This window comes from Lathamus discolor, chromosome 2 (assembly GCF_037157495.1).
Source record: "Lathamus discolor isolate bLatDis1 chromosome 2, bLatDis1.hap1, whole genome shotgun sequence".
Lineage (NCBI taxonomy): Eukaryota > Metazoa > Chordata > Aves > Psittaciformes > Psittacidae > Lathamus > Lathamus discolor.
The window spans coordinates 67283191-67302689 of NC_088885.1; the positions used below are offsets into that span (position 1 = coordinate 67283191).

The 19499-nt window shown below is 39.3% G+C and overlaps 1 protein-coding gene and 1 long non-coding RNA gene across 2 annotated transcripts in view; one reads left to right on the forward strand and one right to left on the reverse strand.

Moving 5' to 3' along the window:
* LOC136008293 (uncharacterized) overlaps positions 1-5970 on the reverse strand; it is a 66393-nt gene extending 60423 nt beyond the window's left edge. Inside the window, exon 1 of the long non-coding RNA XR_010610045.1 lies at positions 5934-5970. This is a non-coding gene — a long non-coding RNA (uncharacterized LOC136008293). The remainder of the gene's footprint in view (positions 1-5933) is intronic.
* CAP2 (cyclase associated actin cytoskeleton regulatory protein 2) overlaps positions 1-16268 on the forward strand; it is a 70096-nt gene extending 53828 nt beyond the window's left edge. The window contains exons 8-13 of the mRNA XM_065667312.1: positions 6626-6818; positions 7658-7833; positions 8991-9114; positions 9339-9421; positions 12958-13098; positions 14658-16268. Coding sequence (XP_065523384.1) covers positions 6626-6818; positions 7658-7833; positions 8991-9114; positions 9339-9421; positions 12958-13098; positions 14658-14741 — 801 coding nt within the window. The 3' untranslated portion in view covers positions 14742-16268. The remainder of the gene's footprint in view (positions 1-6625; positions 6819-7657; positions 7834-8990; positions 9115-9338; positions 9422-12957; positions 13099-14657) is intronic.
* The last annotated feature ends 3231 nt before the right edge of the window (positions 16269-19499 follow it).

Here is a 19499-nt window from a genome sequence, read left to right on the forward strand (position 1 = left end):
GTATGTAAAATAGATAAAAAAGGAAGAGGTACATCTATTAAAACTTTACTACATTGCTAAAGGGATTGATCTTTTAACTGAATGTTTATGTAACTAAAAGATGCTTTAGTATGTCTGTTGGAGTACAGTACTTGTTGACAATTACATTATCAGTTCTCAAATGATTTAGAAGACCTTAGCTGTGTAAAACATTGGGTAGCTGTGAAGATGTAAGCACCATTTTAAATCCTGAACAGGTGATAAATGGCAGAAGGTTTCAAAGTTTGAAAACTCAAAAGATAAATAATTCTCCTGAGGCCCGGTAACTAGAAAAGAGCTTGGCCTGGTTTTTGTGGTTTTGTGTTTTAACTCACAGAGATTACAGGCCCTGTAAGTCAGCTGTTTCATCTGCTAAATTGCAGATCTCAGGGCAGCATAACCCCTTGCAGACAGGTGGCTTAAATACAGTAGGTAATAGAACTGTTGTGCTAAGCTACTTTTACACAAAAAAACACCTGAACAAGAGCTCTGTGCCCCTGAGTCACAGTCCACCTGTTCCCAGAGGCTGATATGTGATATTTTGAGCTTCATGATTCTTCTCTTTGGCTGTGCATATGTATAGAAAGAACAATACAGAATGCTGTAATAATTTGAGGTGTGAAACTAGGATTACTGTAAAGGGGAGAGAGAGAAACCAGGGGTATCTTTTTTTTTTTTTTTTAGAAGAATGTAGTTCCCATTAGGATTCCTGATCATCTGCTCCCATGAAAAGAAGGCTTTTCAATAAATCAGGGAAGGGATTTTATGCCTCTGTCTAAGCCACAAACAGATACTTCCCTCTTAATAGGAATGACTAATAAAATAGGTACTATATATTACACACATGCATATGTAATATATTTATATGCATTATACAGATGCTTATAATCTGTTTGTCTTGAGTAAAAATTACCATTCCGCTACAAGAAATGTATATTCATTCAAATAGTGCTGAGCAGGTTCCCACCACAAGAACTCTGCTCCCCCAGTTTCTGTACTGCACTGTCAGCCTAAAACTGGACAAAGACAGAGGAACATCGCAGGTGTTTGTACTGGGCCTGGCACATAAGTCCCTCATATCCCCAGAGATACGAGCCTCTGAGTAGGGCTCCATGTTGCTACAATACTACAAGTATAATAACAGTGACACGGAAGGCTAACCCAGGGAATTGTTCAGCAAGAGTGGCTCAGGAAATAGTAACATCTGTGATAAGACATAAAAAGAAATTCTTACTGTTTCTCAGTAGCTGAGTTTAGACCTAAAGACATGTCAAGCTGCATATGGCCACCAAAATTTACTGACTGTATGGCATTCAGAGCACTTGTGTTACGTACAGACAGCATTTTATTTCTCTAACAGCAAGACTGGCTGTTGCCCTGTGACCTAGGGGAAGCCTTTAGGAGAAATGTGCTGTAACAATGCTCAGCTTCTCAGAAGCAAAGGGCTTCACTCATCGTTATTGTAATTTCAAGGGAATTAAATGAGATTCAAAATAGATGATTTTTAACAGCCAGCTGCCTTAACATAAACACTCCTTTCTTCCAGTGAGCCAGCTAGGTAGCCAGCAAAGAGAAAGAGTACCCTTCTGCCAGTTGTACAAGATAAAGATAGAACGACAACATATTTTGAGGCTGTACTGCATCCTTGCAAACCCTTGCACAGTGATAATAACACATTAGAGAGAAGAAATAGTACACATCTATCAGATCCAGCTCCATGAACAGCTTCAAACACTGTCACTACAGGAAGCTACTGAGCCACAGTCAATGGGAGGCCCTTGGGTCCCTCTGCAGGTGGTTCTGGGCTATCCAGCAAGGAGCAAACCCTGACCTGTTCCTGTCACCCCCTTCAGAGCATGATTTAGTTGGAGGCTGAAAACATTTTTTTATCCCGGGAGGAAATTTCTGGCATGTTCCATCCCCCACAGATCCGTAACTACATGGCTGCAGGAGCTGCATCTCCTATTCTTGATAGGACCTTACTCAGAGAATTACATTTCCCCATATCAGAAAGCTGCAGGAGCAAGGTTTAAGGCACATCAAGTGCACTATGATACAAAGCTAGCAGATTAAAAGTTAATGGCTTATTTTTGTGTTACATTCTCACCAAGTAAGGCCGAAGCTATCTATTCCCCTGATAAATTTTACAAGTGGCGTATTTGAAAACGATGGAAAGATGGCCACACCAACATGTTAATGGGAGCTGTTGGCTGTCAGCATAACTTGACATGATGTCTGTAGACACCACAGCACTGAGAGCAGCAGCTGCTACCGAGGCAAACAGCTGAAATAAAAGGAAGAAAGGCGGCTTGCAAACAACCCCCTCTGCTAGTCCAAATGGCTCTTAACACTCTTTGTATAAAGATACACTGTTGTTAACATCTGCTTGAAGTTAATCTGAAGAGTTGTTTGCAGATAGCAAAGCTGGTAAGCACCTGCTGCTTTAGGATAGATGAACTTTTGTGGGCATATAACATGCTATTTTATTCCCAGCAGCTCTCACAACCACCGCCCTATAAAGAACAGAAATGAATGGACTTTGTGAAGGGCACTCTAGTTGAAATTGAATAGGACTATACACAAGTATTGCCAGATACCAGAACAGTCTGAGTCTGGTTCAGAAATATTCTAGAGCCTGAGGATCTAAGTGGTCTTAGAAGGGTGGCTGAGGAAAGCAAACCAATTGCTAGTGACTTAGGTTGGTAACTTGGAGGTCTGTGTATTAACAGAAATCAAAACTAATGAGAAAAGAAAGTTCCTGGAACTGCTTCACTGAGCTGACTTGCAAAATGCCTTTGCATCAGCATGTTTGAGTGCAGCACAGGTCCCATCTTTATGGCATAAAGGAAATGCAAGAAGTGCAACGTGTTTTCTGCATTTCCAGTTCACTTTTGTGCTTTCTGTCCCCTTGTTAGATTGTCCCTGAGCCACTCTTCCCATAAAGAATTCCATCTCACTTGAACATTTGTTTGATTTCAGTCAGGTAAATCAAAATGGCAAAGAAAAGATGACAAAAGCCAGAGTGAGACTGAACCCCTCTTTAAAGCAAATTTCTGTATGCCTCCTTATTAGTGAAACTTGTCTATCTTTTCCATGCCATTCTATTTCAGTGGGGAATTGTCCTACTGGATGTGCCCATGCTATAAGATGGTAGCTCTGCCGTGGACCAATTAGTTCCTCCTTGTACTTTAGCAAACTTTTTTGCCTCGATTTTTCCTTCAATTTTGCCTTGGTCTAATTTATGACTGAAACTGTTTCCAGTTTCCAGAATGGCTGTAAATATTCAGACAACAATTGAAGATGCTGTGGTACAGTATATGTTTGTTTGTGTAGCTGTAGCTCAGGTCATAAACTAAACAAGAATTTGTCATACAGGACAACAATTAACAACAGCAGTTCAGTCCATCTCTTATTTCTGTGACTGCCCACAATTAAGAGGAAAAGTGCGAAGGGTGACTGAATCCCACACATATCTTCTGAAACCTTGTGACAGCTCCTGTATTCTTAATTAGATCTCACTCATCATCTTTTGAGCTCAGTGGAGCTAGCTACTGATTTTGGTGGAGGGACCAGGCTTTTAAAGGAAAGAGGAGGAAGCTTCAGTGAAAGGGATGATTTTTTTTCCTACTCTTGAAACCCACTCAAAAGACTAGAATGTCTTCACTTCTTGGGTCAAGGACTGAGATTTTTCACTAGAGTTGTCTTTTAATCAGTATTGCTTTGGAAGGGAAAGATGCTTCTATTTTCCCAGACTCCTTCCCACCTCTGCTCTTTCTTGAAAAGTAAGACATTCTTCAGTCATACAAAACCACATCCAAGCTTATTGATGTATTTAAAATCCTTCCTTTCTGTCTGTACTTTCACAAGATAGTTCTTTTGGAGGTTTGGGAGAGAGATCATCCACTTCCAAAGATAAATCCCTCTGAATTTTGCTTTCCCTGTTACACAGACATTCCCATACTTTCACTGCCATTTGGGACACTGCCTTTGAAGCACCATCCAGCAACATCAGCTGGGCCTGCATGATCTGTGATTGCCTTCCATTTGACACTTTAAGCAAAGAGACTGGCAGAGTGACCCACCACTCTGTGTTGTACACTGAATACCCAGATAACTTCTACATCTTTTTTTCTCTAATGCATCTTTGCAGCTTTTGCAGAATTTAATTGATAGTGGTTCTAAATGAATATGGGAGTCTTACACACACAAGTTTCTAGAAAATCAGAGCACTGTATTTATGCAGATGGCAGCAATAAGGTATGTTTGGGAAATCAGATGTTGACCTGGAATTCAGAAAATCAGATTTTTATCTCAGACTATAAGTTATTAACCACTACCACTACTCCTCCTATAAAGCATACACTGTACTGTGAATGATGAGCGCCATTTCTGGGTATCCTGTGTATTTTAAAAAGCCCTGCAAATGCAGTGTTCATAATCCTGAATAACCAGGACAAAGTGGATTCAGTTGCTATGGTTGCAGGCAACAGATAGGGAAGATCTCTATTGCACCTCAGGCAGCAACAACTGATTGTGCCACTAAATTCACTTACATTCTTTTGGGGGGTTTTATTATAATAATTCACAGTTGTGCTGACTTTGCTGCAGGTAACATCACTGGCATTAGTAGAGGCAGAAAGACCGGCACTATAATTTGAAAGCCCAGTGAATAAGTTGTCCCTAGCCTAAACCAATGACCTACAGCTACTAAATATGTAAGCAGAAACACTCTGAGTCAAATGTATCCATGCAACAATGAAATGTGTCTAAAAGCAATCCAATCAGTTCCGGTACATCTTGACAATAAATGATAATCAATTCCAAAAGGAGATTCTTATATGTTTATAATTGATCAAATAGATTTACTAGCATAGAAGAGAGTTCATTCAAAACAATCAAACTGTACCACTACACCAATTTCATTACTCACCAAAGTACCGGGAATTCAACAGTCTTTTTATGTGCAATGCAGTTTTAATGTCACTAATGTGGCAAAGAATTTTGCTATGTATTCATCACTAACATATTCCATAAACAGCTCCTTCAAATGCAACAGTATTTATATGCTGAAGATGTATGTGCCAAAAGGGGGGGTACATTAAGAGATTAACTAATATTATTCCTTTTCCATCGTACTCTAATTAGGGTCATAATGATTAAGAGGTTTGAATGCAGTTACTTACTCAAATGTGCCAAGATTTTTTTTTTTATTTTATTTTTACATAAATATAAGAGTATGTGTGAAGAATAAAACCACAAAGAGCATGTTCACCTCAGGCCCTTTCCCATTATCAGTTTGGGATCACAGGCCAGAACAAGTTTACTTTTTAAAAAATAGCTACAGTTTTCACTCATGTGAGATGCATGAACCAGATGGATACTTTGCTGTTTCAGTTTAGTGGAAAGCAGAAAGGAATGGCATCATCAATGGTTAAATACATCCTCTGAGTCCAGTTAAGCAGTATCTATTTACAGTATAGATTACCAGGGATGCACTTCTAACAACCTGTGTCTCTTAACAAAGGAAGCCAATTAGAGGAGCTGTGACTCTGTAAGTCACTGACATTTTCCCATTGTATCTGCCCATCTAATATATATGTACTGGTGTTGTGCATAATGTCCGTATAGCCATCTGAATGCATCAGAGCCAATGTAATTTTTCACAACAGTTCTTTTAAAAGAGTCCCTGATCCGCTGTAGAGAGGTAGGATCAGAGTGACACTCAGTGGCAAGAGAGAAAAAGCGATTCTCAGTTTCTCAGTTCTATTTAACATATTACTAGGATGCATAAAATTTTAATCAGATCATTATTTGTATTTTCTGCCTGTTTGATATTATTCTATGTAAGCATCATAATTCAGATCTAAAGATGTACTTTAGGTTGTGCAAACTGAAAGAAAGACTGGATTACTTACTTTACCAAGGGTGCCCTCACTCGTAACTTGTATGCTGTGATCTCCTGCAACTGAAAAAAAGAAAAACGAATTTGAGAAATTGAACTGATATCTCAAAAAACGAATTTCAGAAATGAGACTTGAATTGCCATAGTTTTACATTCTGTTGTATATGAAGCTTTGCAGATGACTGGAACAGTCTGAAGAATAACATTTTACATCTTGCCTACAATTTAGCATGCTGCATATGTATAACTGACAGTTCATGACCCTCACAGTTATTTGGGTTAGATCAAAACATTTTTTGTATGTTTCTGAAAGCAGACCAAGCTATTGCTAACTGGATTTGGTATCTGAAATAAAGGGAGACATTTTCCCTTTCGTGTAAGAACACATTGGAATAAATTATGGAATCTTTACTATTAAAGATTTCTAACATGTCTTGACAACTATTTTGAGAAATATTTTAGGTAGAGTAGTTCTGCAGTAAGATAGTGCTGTGGACTGTCAGTCCTTCCAGCCTTGCCTGCTTGAGAGCAGGGGAAGATTCACAGTATTATGTCTGATTATGGCGCCAGAAATTCTTCTGAGCCGGCAGCTGCCTAGAGTCAGGCAAACTCACAGCATTCAAGGATGTTAGTAAATAAGAGTTATCATAATACAATGTTCCTTGAAACACTGTATGTAAAATAATTTCCATCTATCTCAAACAGGGTCCTGTAGCATCATCCATGTCTATGCGGTCTGTTCTAACAAGCAGCTCATGCCTCTCCCCACCACCACCACCACCACCGCCACCACCTGGACCTCCCCCCATCTTCGATACAGAAACTGTAAAGGATGAAGGAACTGCATCTCGCTCTGCCCTATTTGCACAGCTTAACCAGGGAGAGGCAATTACCAAAGGTCAGGAGAAATCAAATTTTGGTCCATGAATCAAACTATATCAAGAGCTGCCATATGTATTAACCTAACTTCCACTGCATTTTCAAATTACATTTGAGCAACTTCTGAGGCTTCCAGGGAGTCTGATGAATGAGGCTGCATACCAAAACCTCCTTCAGGAACAATAGCACCCAAATACATTAACATGCCCAAAATTCACACCATATATTTAGAAGCATCCTTTAAATTTTAAGGCAGCCAAGCTGGACATCTTCAGTCCCTAGTAGCTGGTGAACCTCTAAGTTGCAATTGCAATAAAAATTTATCCCCCTTTCTGACTCACATTCAGTGTCCCAACCTGTGGCACAATGTGTTAAATGCTAGGTGAAAAAGTATGGCTCATAGATCAGCATGGACTACAATAATAAAGCTTTTTGTAATAACACTGGACAGTTGTACCTACAGTGGATGGCTGTGATTTTAAATACGTAGGATTGACATATCTGCCTTTCATGCTGCAGGGATATGTCAAATATTGTCATAAATTAGAAAAAGAATCTCATTTTTATGGATGAAAAAGTATGATATAACAAGCTCTCAGAGCTCGCTACAGAGAGGGACTAGAAGACATTGGGGCATTTCCTGTTATAGCTCATGCACAGAAAAAGAGGTTTTATAGAAACTGCTAAAAAATGTAGGCAGTTACACTTTAGATCATTACCCAGACAACCTTGAGGAAATAAAGAATTTAAATTCACAGAATAATTTAACACAATTACAAATGAACCCTTCCTGCTTAAATATGAACACCCTTAGGACTGGAAAACAGACTCTCCTTCATAAACACCCTTTCTTTTTAGGGCTTCGGCATGTTTCTGATGACCAGAAGACTCACAAGAACCCCAGCCTACGTGCCCAAGGTCCGTCTGTTCGTTCTCCAACAAAAAGCCATACTCCAAGTCCCACCTCTCCCAAGAATTCCCCGCAGCAGAGCCATGCCCCTGTCTTGGAGCTAGAGGGAAAGAAGTGGAGAGTGGTAAGTTCCAGTCACACCTCTGAACTGCAGCCTGCATGTTGCAAACTGGGTTGAGCACTGAAACGAGTTGCAAGAAGCTCTCCATAATCTAGGTGCAACAAGTCAAAGTTGCAGCTAAAATGGGCTGAGTCTTGCATTGCTCTGCCTTGCTACAGTTTAGTTTTTACTATTCTGTAGCATCTAAAATTAATTCATTTATCTCTGAAAATCATATGCTAATTCATCTGAAGAATGCTGGAACCAGCATATAAATTCCTTGCAAAATCAGACAGTTCTCTAGAAACAAGTCCAGTGGAGAACTTCAGTTAAAATCCCTTCTTACAGTCCATTTGTGAGAGTGAGAGATAAAGGTATTATCACAGAGCACTTTCTCCAGCTTTGTTAACCAATGCAATTACACATTTCTTTTTCATCACCCATTCCAAGCAAGTATGTCTCCCATGCTTAAAAGTCAAGAAGTGTTTTCCATTTGCTCAGTCTACAGATGGAAAAGGTAGAATGTATGAGCGAAAATTCATGTGACTGTGTGATTAAAAGAGGGGGAAAACAATATGCAGTTTAGTCATGAAGAAGTGTGTACACACAGTGATTACTGGGGAGCTCAGTTTGCCAGAGTTATGTTGCCTTACAGTTACAGTACCTGGAACTTTCCTTATGCATCCATAGTCTTTCCTGGACATCCATGGAGTGTAAATTTCCTTTCATGCTTCATAATGAAATGAAATTTCTTCACCTATTACTCTTTATTGTACATGGTAATGCCCTCACCAGTTCATAACACCCTGTATAGAGCATTTTATAACATGTGGGAGAACAAAAGCTTTCTCCGTTCTTCGTGGTGATGGTCTAAATTGAGTGGGAGCTAAGCAACAGTTTTGTGAGTACATTTTTAAATTGTCTTTCTTTGCTGCAAAATCGATAGATTTTGTCATGGCCTATGCTAAGTTCTTCAGTTCTGCAGCTCTGAAATATCCTTGTGTCATCTATGGGTGAATTAGGTGAAATACCCAGTCACCAAGCAGATTGCATTTTTAAGCCACGGGAAGGATATTGCTCTGTTGTAACTGAAGATGCAATGACTTGAGGATAAGTTGTTCTAAATTCTGACTGTTAGCAAGTTAAAGACAACCAATTAAATAAACTTTATTTTGAAATAGGAATATCAAGAGGATAAGAATGACCTGGTCATTACCAACACTGAACTCAAGCAAGTGGCCTACATTTTTAAGTGTAACAAATCTACACTTCAGATAAAAGGAAAAATCAATTCAATTACTCTTGGTGAGTGGAGAGCTCAGCTGGGTTTTAAATGCTAGTCTTGAAAAAACTGACTTCTGTGATTAATAATGCATCTGAATCATGCCATTCGATGCAACGGATTGGTCACGTGAGTAAAGTCTCTCAGCTATGCAGTGCAAGACTGGGGATTTTCATAGTTAATGCAGCAGGTGTGCATATATTTGCTTTTATCTTGCCTTTCTTATTTATGACTGCTTTTATTTTAGACAACTGTAAAAAGTTTGGCCTTGTGTTTGACAACGTTGTGGGAATCGTGGAAGTGATCAATTCCAGGGATATTCAGATTCAGGTAAGTATCTATTTGAAAAAACAAAGATAGAGAACAAGCAGGCAAAAAGTAAAGCCCAACATGTAGCAACAAGAGATTTTAAAACCTCATGGGAGCACAACAAAAACAAGAGATTGATGCATCCAAATATATCTTTATATGCATTAAATTTTTATGATCTGTTCAGAAAATGCCTATGAAAATTATTGACCCTCACTGAGCAAACCTCCCTTAGCCCAGTCCCTTCTGGTTCCAGTGAAGCTGAGAGATCTGTATACACTGTAAGAACTGTTACTTCTGGCCCTGATTTTCTTGCTTTCATGCTAAACAGCTCCTAATACTTGAAAGTTCAGTGGTGCTTATGGAACAAATCCTGGCAGTTAGCTAATTGATTTCTAAGACCAGAAGATGGTTATTTCTTTTTCTTACTCTCTCAGTGGAAATGCTGAGATAGACTGTCAAAGGGCAACTACATGACATAAAGTAAAAGTAGGTGCCAGGGTTTTGAAAATCCCCCCTGCCAGTGATGTGACACATTACAAGAGTAAGTAATGTAGTCACTTGCCTACAAATGGGCTATGAGCCTCTACTGATTTTGTCTTTGATAACTAGTAAACAAAGCTTCATCAAACATCATCTTCCTTGGGGTTCTCATGAAAAGAAGATACATGTATTTTAAATCCATACGTTGCCCTCCCTACTGGGGACACTTGCCTCATCCAAAATACAGCAATCATCCCATTCCAAAAACATCTAACTATACATGCTTTAATACTGGGTTGTGTCCAAGATACATGACCTAGTCTCAACAGGGACTTTAGGATGTATTCTTTCAAGTGAAAAAGAAATGAGATGCTTATTAAATTATATCAAACTGCTGGTCTTCAAAGTGAGGTCTTTGCTTAAAAGGTTGTGCCTGCTGTATGACATTACATGTAGACAGTCCTGCTCCATACATCAGAAATGCTCGTCACAGCCACCACATGGAATAATGGGAAGATACCTCTTTATATTTTGAACTTCATGCAAATGGCTGACATTGCTACTAGCTGTGCATCATCTGCTGAACTGTAACAAGCAGGTTTATTCATGATCCCTATGTGACTTCTTATGGCAGAGGCAGTTAGTTAAAGATCCCAGGCATCTGAGTGCTTGTTAAAATAGATTATTTTTATCATTACCTCTAAAACTATTCATGGGAGCTGAAAAATTCTTATGTAACGAATAGTGAAACCACATCTTGCTAATACTCAAATAAAAGGGAAATATTTTTTCTAAGAATCCAAATTCTTTTGATTAGCAGGTTCTATGAATATTACATAAAACTACTATGCCATAGAGTAGAGTGGAGTTCCACTTAAGAAGGCAGAGTCTGGCTATGTGCTATATGCCACTTGAAGCAGGCAGTTTCTGTAGGGTTTGACTATGACAAGTGCTGACCACCTCAATTTTCTCAATATTTTGAAGACCTGGTCTTATAATTTCCAAATACATGATACGTTAATGAACAAATCTCAGTAAGTTCGTCCTACAGATTTTGCTATAGGTACTTCAGTGCCATATTGCTTGGCTCTCCTTTCTCTCATTTATTACTATCTCTCATTTGTTATTATACTCTCATGGTATTTCTTGCCAGATGTTTACAAATTTTTTTAAACACACCCTCCTTTTGTTCTCTATTACATGAGAACCCATTAAAGACAAGACAGTTTAAGATGCACTAATCCACTACATAGATCAGACTTCAGGATCAGGGTGAGATGCAAGAGAACAGACCACTTGTTCTTTGGTTGCTGTCACATTTAAGGAACTGAAACTGAAAATATATTCTTACCTTGAATGATGGGAGACACTTTTTCATTAACAAGTACATATCTATCACACGCTGTTACTGTTTTATGGCTTGGAGTAACCTCAGCCCTTTTGATGCATTGTCCATAGTATGTTGCTGTCCCTGCTTAGAGAGGGCAGAAGGAGAGGCAGGATTTTTTACTGACAACCAGCCAGTCAGCCAGTCAGCCATGAAGAAACCTTTTTATCCGTAGAATTGTAAACAAGAGAAGATATCTTTTTCCCCTCAAGTAAATCTTGCGCTTGCTTTTAAAGTGACATAAGAAATACCTTTAGGGATTTAATTAAATTGATCTCAGTACATTTTCAGAACTGTAGCTTGCCTGAAGGATATAAAACCAGTTTCCTATTTTATGCTGTAAAACCTGAAAGAGCTTTGAAGTCTTTAGAACATACTACAAATCACTTGTTGAATACTGCTGTATGCTGGGATCTTTCATTTGCCCTTACAGGGTTGGAGCTGACATGTTTGATTTCTTAACCAGTTCTCACTGATGAGGAAGGTGAACATCATTGGCCTAAACATCAGCACAAAAGTGTCACTGAAATTAGAGAGAATTAGGGAAGCACTTTCATCAAATGGAATATTAAAAGCTTGCTGTATATAAGTTTGCTGTTGTGTATAGATCTTTGCTACCACCACCAAGAATTTTCACCGTGTCTAACAAATGAAATACAAGCATCATGCAGGCAGCTGACACACAGATCAGATGTGTGCAGATTAGTTTGCCGATGACACCAAGCTGTGTGGTTCAGTTGATAGGCTGGAGGGAAGGAATGCCATCCAGAGGGACCTCAAAACGCTTGTAAGGTGGGCTGATGCCAACCTTATGAAGTTTAACCATGACAAGTGCAAGGTCCTACACCTGGGTCAGAGCAATTCCAGGCCTGGCTAAAGGTTGGGCAGAGAAGAGATTCAGAGCAGCCCTGCGGAGAAGAACTTGGGGGTGTTGGTTGATGAGAAAATGAACATGAGCCAGCTTCAGTGTGTGCTTGCAGCCCAGAAAGCCAACCGTATCCTGGGCTGCATCAAAAGGAGCATGACCAGCAGGTTGAAGGAGGTGATCCTGCCCCTCTACTCTGCTCTCGTGAGACCTCACTTGGAGTATTGTGTGCAGTTCTGGTGTCCTCAAAATAAAAGGGACATGGAACTGCTGGAACAAGTCCAGAGGAGGGCCATGAGGATGATCAGGGGACTGGAGCACCTCCCGTATGAAGATAGGCTGAGAAAGTTGGGACTGTTCAGCCTGGAGAAGGCAAGGCTGCGTGGAGACCTCATAGCAGCCTTCCAGTACCTGAAGGGGCCTATAGGGATGCTGGGGAGGGACTCTTCATCAAGGACTGTAGTGACAGGACAAGGGGTAACTGGTTAAAACTTAAAAAGGGGAAGTTTAGATTGGATACGAGGAAGAAGTTCTTTACTGTAAGGGTGGTGAGGCACTGGAATGGGTTGCCCAGGGAAGTTGTGAATGCTCCATCCCTGGTGGTGTTCAAGGACAGGTTGGACGTAGCCTTGGGTGACATGTTTTAGTGTGAGGTGTCCCTGCCCATGGCAGAGGAGTTTTAACTAGATGATCTTAAGATCCTTTCCAACCCTAACTATTCTATGTTGTTGGCCAAAATTAGACCTGGAGGCAATGAGAATTTTATTAACAGTATCTTTGTGTGCATTTTAAGTTTGCTATTAAGTAGATTTTATTTTGCAGGTGATGGGGAAAGTGCCAACCATTTCTATTAACAAAACAGAGGGCTGCCACATCTACCTCAGTGAGGAATCATTAGATTGTGAGATTGTGAGTGCCAAGTCATCCGAAATGAACATACTCATTCCCCAAGATGGTGATTATGTAAGTGAGATATTTTAAAGCTTTCCTCCCCCTTCCCCAGCAGTCTTGGTAGTTAACAGCACTTAAAATGCTAGGAAATAGACTAATACACATACCACATCACAAAATAATTATCTAAAACAGTTGAATTTCTATGTACAGCTATCTCAGCTATCAGTGCAGGAAGAACTCATTTTCTGGGGCATAAAAGAATTTCAAAGATCAGACATGATGTTCTTTCTTTCCATTTTGATAGCTAATGCCTTCATCTCCTGTCCATTTAATTTTCTTTTTTGACATCTAAACATAATTTCCCAAAGAAACTCACCTCACACAAGAGCACTCAAACCTGAAGGTGGTGATGCTAAGATAACAAAGATAAATATAATACTACTACAGATTAAATAATACAATATACATTTTTCTTTTTCCAGAGCTGTTGGTAGATGGCTAGCATCTGTAGTACATCTTAGTATTTTTAACATACATCCTTAAAAGACACTTAAACACGTGCATTTTCCTGGCTCCTTTTCTGTTCTAGTAAGATTTTCATACTATGCCCACTGGCAGTTCTAGTAAAGTCCTGCTCTGTCACTTCACACACTTGCAAGGGATCATGCAGGCAGAGGACACTTTTAATAGTTTCCTAGTTACCTCAACAGAGCAGTGTTGAAATTGCACTGAATTGCCATAGACAGAATTTAAATTTCTCGTTACTCTTTCGGGCTGGAATTTTGTTTGGTAAAGGGGTTTAAGCTTTATAAAAGAAGACACATATCAGAGAATTCTCATGCTCTGCATTTCCAAAAGTGACAGCTGTGTGGCAGCTTCAGATATCTAAAAAGGGAATGATTTTCAGTGGGTGCATATTCACCTGTTTCTTAAAAAAAAAGTCCTTTTGACCAGTCTCACCTCAAATCACCATAACATCTGAAATTATTAGCTATGGAAACAACTATTTGAGGTCTGAATTAAAAATAATATCCTTCTCTTCACATTGTATTTTGTTTACTGGGAACAGAGAAAGACCCAACAACATCTCCCATCCTTTCATCAAATACACGGAATAGATTTTCTTAGATACTCTGCTTCTGTTTGTGTACTTCACAAGGGATGCTGAATCTTTCTAAGTGTATCACATTTAAAATGATAGCTGGGGGGGTGGGGGGGTGGTGTTATTTTATTCTTCCATATTGTAATATTGCTTTCATCCTTAAAATTAGGTTCCTCACTAAATGTCCATATCTAAATCCTTCCTACTGTCTTCCAAACCAGCCACTGACGGAATCTAAACTCATTTCTGAGGCTTATTTACTTAGTTGTTCCAAATAATGGTGTGAGAGGGATTATTGCAAAATAGTACCCTAGTGAGACTATTTGGAACTGGGTAGCAGTAAGGCTTTTTCCTGTGTGGCATTGTAAAATAGCTTCCTAGGGTAATGAAGAAGGCTTCTCTCTAATCCTGGCATGTCTGAGCTATCAATGCTTTCTCAGTCATGTAGCACTAATAGTATTCTGCCAGTTTTCATGAGGTATCCACTGTTTATTTAACCACCATTGTTGCTTTTGTTTCTTACCAGAAAGAATTTCCGGTTCCTGAACAGTTCAAGACAGCATGGGATGGATCTAAGTTGGTCACTGAACCTGCAGAGATTGTGGGTTAACTTCCTAACACCATACAGCACTTGCTGACTGTGACCAGCCCCAGCCAGCATGAACAAACCAGTAATGTAAAGAACTAGAAATAGCAGGAGCTCATACTGCTGTGATAGGCCTTCAAGCGTTAGCTCTGCATGCTAGATACAATAACACATCTGGCACCCTTTTGTTAGGCATCCCAGTACTCTTCACGTTTACACAGTTTGCCTTCACATACATTTTTAATTCTCCATGATTTCATGTGAATGTAATAGACTAAAACCCCCACCCTCCAGTCATATCATTGGTTTGAAACACTGTATGCATTAAGCCAAAATACTGCATGATACACTTCGTTATCATCTTGCTTCACTGCATTCCTTTTCATGTTTCTGCTAATCAAAAACATCATTAAGACTTTAAGATGTTTATTTTTACCTATGAAGCAATTTCTGTATGATGCAGTAAAAATGCACCCCTAGAAAGTATGCAGTTCCTTGTAGTTCTGTGGCAATCATAATGGGGTTTGTTTTAAACAAGCAAAAAAAGGACAACTTTCAGCAATACATTTTGCTAACAGAAGATTAAAGAAAATCTGGTATTTTAATCAAACACTTTTCTAATATGGATATTTATCTTCCCTGTGCGAAGTAAGATTATTGTGTGAAGTAAGATTATTATGGTCCACACAGACTTGTTGTTGCCTTCTCATTTCTTGCAAATTAGTAATTCTTTTTAACCTAAAACTTCGTTTAAGCTAAAACCTCATTTAAGCTAAAACCTCATTTAAGCTAAAACTTTGCAGCAAATCACTTGAAGATTTTTTGCTCCTTGGATTTCTTTTTTATTTTTTTCTGTGAGATAGTCTCTCATTCTTTAAAATTTCACACTGTATCTTGCATCCTATTCAGAAGCCTGAGGGAGGCGTCTATGTCAGGTACCAGCTAGTTTCCTTATTAACAATGTTGCTTTCAAATATTGCTCTTGTAGCTCATATTCATTTAAAATACCTTCCTGTTTCTTCCCCTCTTTTGTAGGACTTTCTCAATTTCAAATATGCCCACAAACCAAAGCCATACATTTATGTCGTACTAATTCTGAGCCCAAATAAAGGGGTAATTTCCTGGTTAGCCCTTTGATGCTACTTTATAGTCCCTATTAGAGATGCTTTTTTAACAAAGGTGAGTGTTGTATACATTTGTACTATTTCAGCACATAGTATGAACAAAATTTTAACAATTTTAAAAGTCAGCTTATGTTTTTGATCACTTATAATACTTTGTACCAGTGGAATCAGTGAGATGCTTGCAGAGCTAGTTACAAGCTAAATTTTGTGCCTAATTTACCTTGAAAAGTACATTAATTCTTGACGGGTTCTAAGTATATCTTTGATTGTAAACTCTATACAATGCAACTAGTAGTGCTCATTCCGTAAGGTTTTACTATCTAATGTTTAATCTATGTGTATAATGTGTTTGCTTTAATACATACCATTTTTTCAACAGTAAACTTCTTATAAAATAAAAAGGAAAATGTACTTGTTTAAATACAAAGTTGTTCAGAGCTTGCTTCATTGCCATGTTTGTCCTATCTGCTTTTTCCTTAAATGCTGTTTCAAAAGCAAATGCTGTTTCAAAAGCTCCTCCTCCCATTTCATTAAACATTTATCACTTTTGCTGCCATAAGCCACCTGATGGTGGACAGTGGGTATTCTGCACACTAGCAGATAACTTGAAGTTTTGTGCATGTGACTTTGGTGACAGCCACAGAATTGAGCTTTTTATGATACTCACTTTTAGGTACACCTGTACCTTCCAGAGATTATGCCTAGGGAGATGATCTTTAAGGTGAATGTTTATAAAGTTAGCCGCCTGTTTTTAGCTTTTCCCCTTGTTTCCTTATATGGCTTTGGATATGTCCCTCCTGTGTTAACAAACCATGAGTGATCAACTCCCTATTTCACTTGGATGTGCTTCGTATCTGAAAAATGGGCATCGCATACTTGTAATGGTAAAAGGATTATTGAAGGATTGTTTAATCCTTAAATCATCATCTGTTCCATAAAATAATCTCATTCTGGAACACTGACCTGAAATCCTGACTCTTGGTTTGATCCAGCATCTAATAGGGATCAAGTCATTATGCATCAACAGGAAGCCACTTAATGCTTTGGAGGTGTGATGCAAAACAAATGTCAAATGCTTGATGATAAACAGAAAGCAGCAAGACAGTCCTGAATCACTATGTGGGCAAGTGATTTTAGTTCCTCATAGGGATTCAGCTCCTCCCTCAACACCAGTGTGAAGGCCACTCTGATTCTTCTTTCAGATGTTTGAAAACAAACTCCCTTGTGGCTAGACGTTCTCTCTACCACTCATGTTCCTGCAACATGCAAGACCCACATACAATTTTTGACTGGTTTCTTTACAGGAAGAAGTCTTATGCAGTAACATTGTGTGCCTGAGAGTCTGAACACACCTGAGAACTTTTGTCAGAGGGCAGAGGTTTAAAAGGCCTTGCAGGGACATACCCAAGGTAATTGCATCAAGTGGAGAAAAGGCTAAGGCTAACAAGTGCATGCATTATTGGGTCGCCAGAAAAATAGGAAAGAGACTTTTAAAATATAAAAGTATCTTTTATCCAGTATTTTTAGTCAGCCACATGACAAAAAATAATCTGTAACTAGCTGTCAATCACCCAGTAAAATACATGTAAGAGAGTGAGATTATTAAGTGTCCAAATGTGAAAAGCTTTTTCTGTTTTTCCTATGAAAAGCTTCAACAGATCTCATACTTTCTTAAATAGAACCTCTGTAAAAGTACTCATGAGTTACTCCCTATGAGTACCTCATGAATTTCAACAAAGGAGACTGCAAGGGCCTGCATCTGAGTAACAACAGCCCCATGCACCAGTGCATACTGAAGGCTGTCCAAATGGAGAGCTGCTTGGCAGAAAAAGACCTGAGAGGTTTTGTGGACACCAAGTTGAACATGAGCCAGTGATATGCACCTGTGGCAAGGAAGGCTGATTGTATCCTGGGCTGCATAAGGAGAAGCACTGCCAGTAGGTCAAGGAAGGTGATCCTTTCCTTCTACTCAACATTGCTGAGGCCACATCTGGAGTGCTGTGTTCAGATCTGGGCTCTGCAGTACAAGAGAGACATGGAGACACTGAAGAGTGTCCAGGTGGAGGGCCATGATGATCAAGGGACTGGACCATCTCTACTATGAGGAAAGACTGAAATTGCTGGGGCTGTTCAGCCTGGAGAAGAAAAGGCCCAGGGGAGATCTGTTAATATGTATAAATATCTGAATGGAGAGTGCAAAGAGGACAGAGGCAGGCTCTTCTCAGTGGTGCCCAGTGACAGGACCAGAAGGACAAACTGAAACACAGAAGGTTCCCTTTGAATACCAGGAAACACTTTTTCACTGTGCAAGTAACCAAGCACTGGCATGGGCTGCCCAGAGAGCTGGTGGAGTCTCCCTCCTTGGAGACATTCAGAAGCTGTCTGGACATGGTCCAAGGCAACTTGCTGCTTCAAGAGAGGGCCCAGACAGACCAGATGACATCCAGAGGTCCCTGCCAACCTCTCTGTGACTCAGTGATCTTGCTTAGTTATTCAGAATACTTGTTACTAAGAATTAGTGGGAATTAGAAGCATTGAGGTAGTGACTCCATGTAGCCACGAGATGGCAGAAACCAGCTGAGGCCCAGGCCCTCGCAAATCCTTACTGTTAAACGCTGGACTACCGTATTTACAAAGGACGTGTACACTGTTTGTCAAAAAACTGTGAATTCTACTCTCTAAAAGTCACTATAAAACATTTAAAGATTACTTAGACCTTGAAAATACCATCTTGGTAAAGGAACAGGTTTGATTATGATGAACAAGGAAGAAAGAAAACAATTATTTGTCATCAATGATTCATTTGATCTTTTGGGTTTTTGAACACTGCTAAACATATGTCGATTAAAAGCACGTTAAAAAAAAAACACGTGATTGAATTTAAAACTAATATTTAACAGAGCTATTGAAGAAAAAGGAGTAAATAATTTCAAGCCTGCAGTTGAAAATCAGAAATCTTTTCAGTGTCCTAGAGCATTAGAAACTTGCTAAAGCTTCCCAGTATCACAGTTATTACCCAGACAAACCATTCTTGTTCTTACTCTCTTCTGAGTCCTCAGTGTATCTGCATGAGTTCCTTCAGTGCTAGTGTACTATGTCCATATTCATAAACCTGTGCATCACGTTTCTTTCCCAGAGATCAAGCATTAGTCCATTTGAAATCCTCCAGGAGCCCTATTCAGGACGCACCTTGTGCACACTCTCCTGATGCACTGTTCAGCTGGGCTTCTTCTAAAATGTGGAAGCAGCTGTTCCTGGACAAATGGAGGCAATGTTCACTTGATTACATGGTATGCCAAGAAGCAGAGCAGTTATCAAGAGCATACAAGACAGATTCTGTTCCCTTGCTGAAGGTGATATGAGCCCACTGCCATGAAAATATTGCCCAGAAGTAGATACTGTCCTCAGAAGGTGCCTATAAACAGGCTCCTGACATAAAAAGCAGTCATCAGATAAAAACTGTAAATAACCCTCCCCAGGGAACATACTGACTACCAGAAAACAAGAACCTGCTGCTTCTTTATGGTTGAAACAATCGTGAAAAATCTTTTTGGGCACCAAATTTTTGTAGAAGAACAGACAATCATAGAATATGAGAATAAGAGAATGGTTTGGATTGGAAAGGACCTTAAGATCACCTAGTTCCAACCCCCCTGCC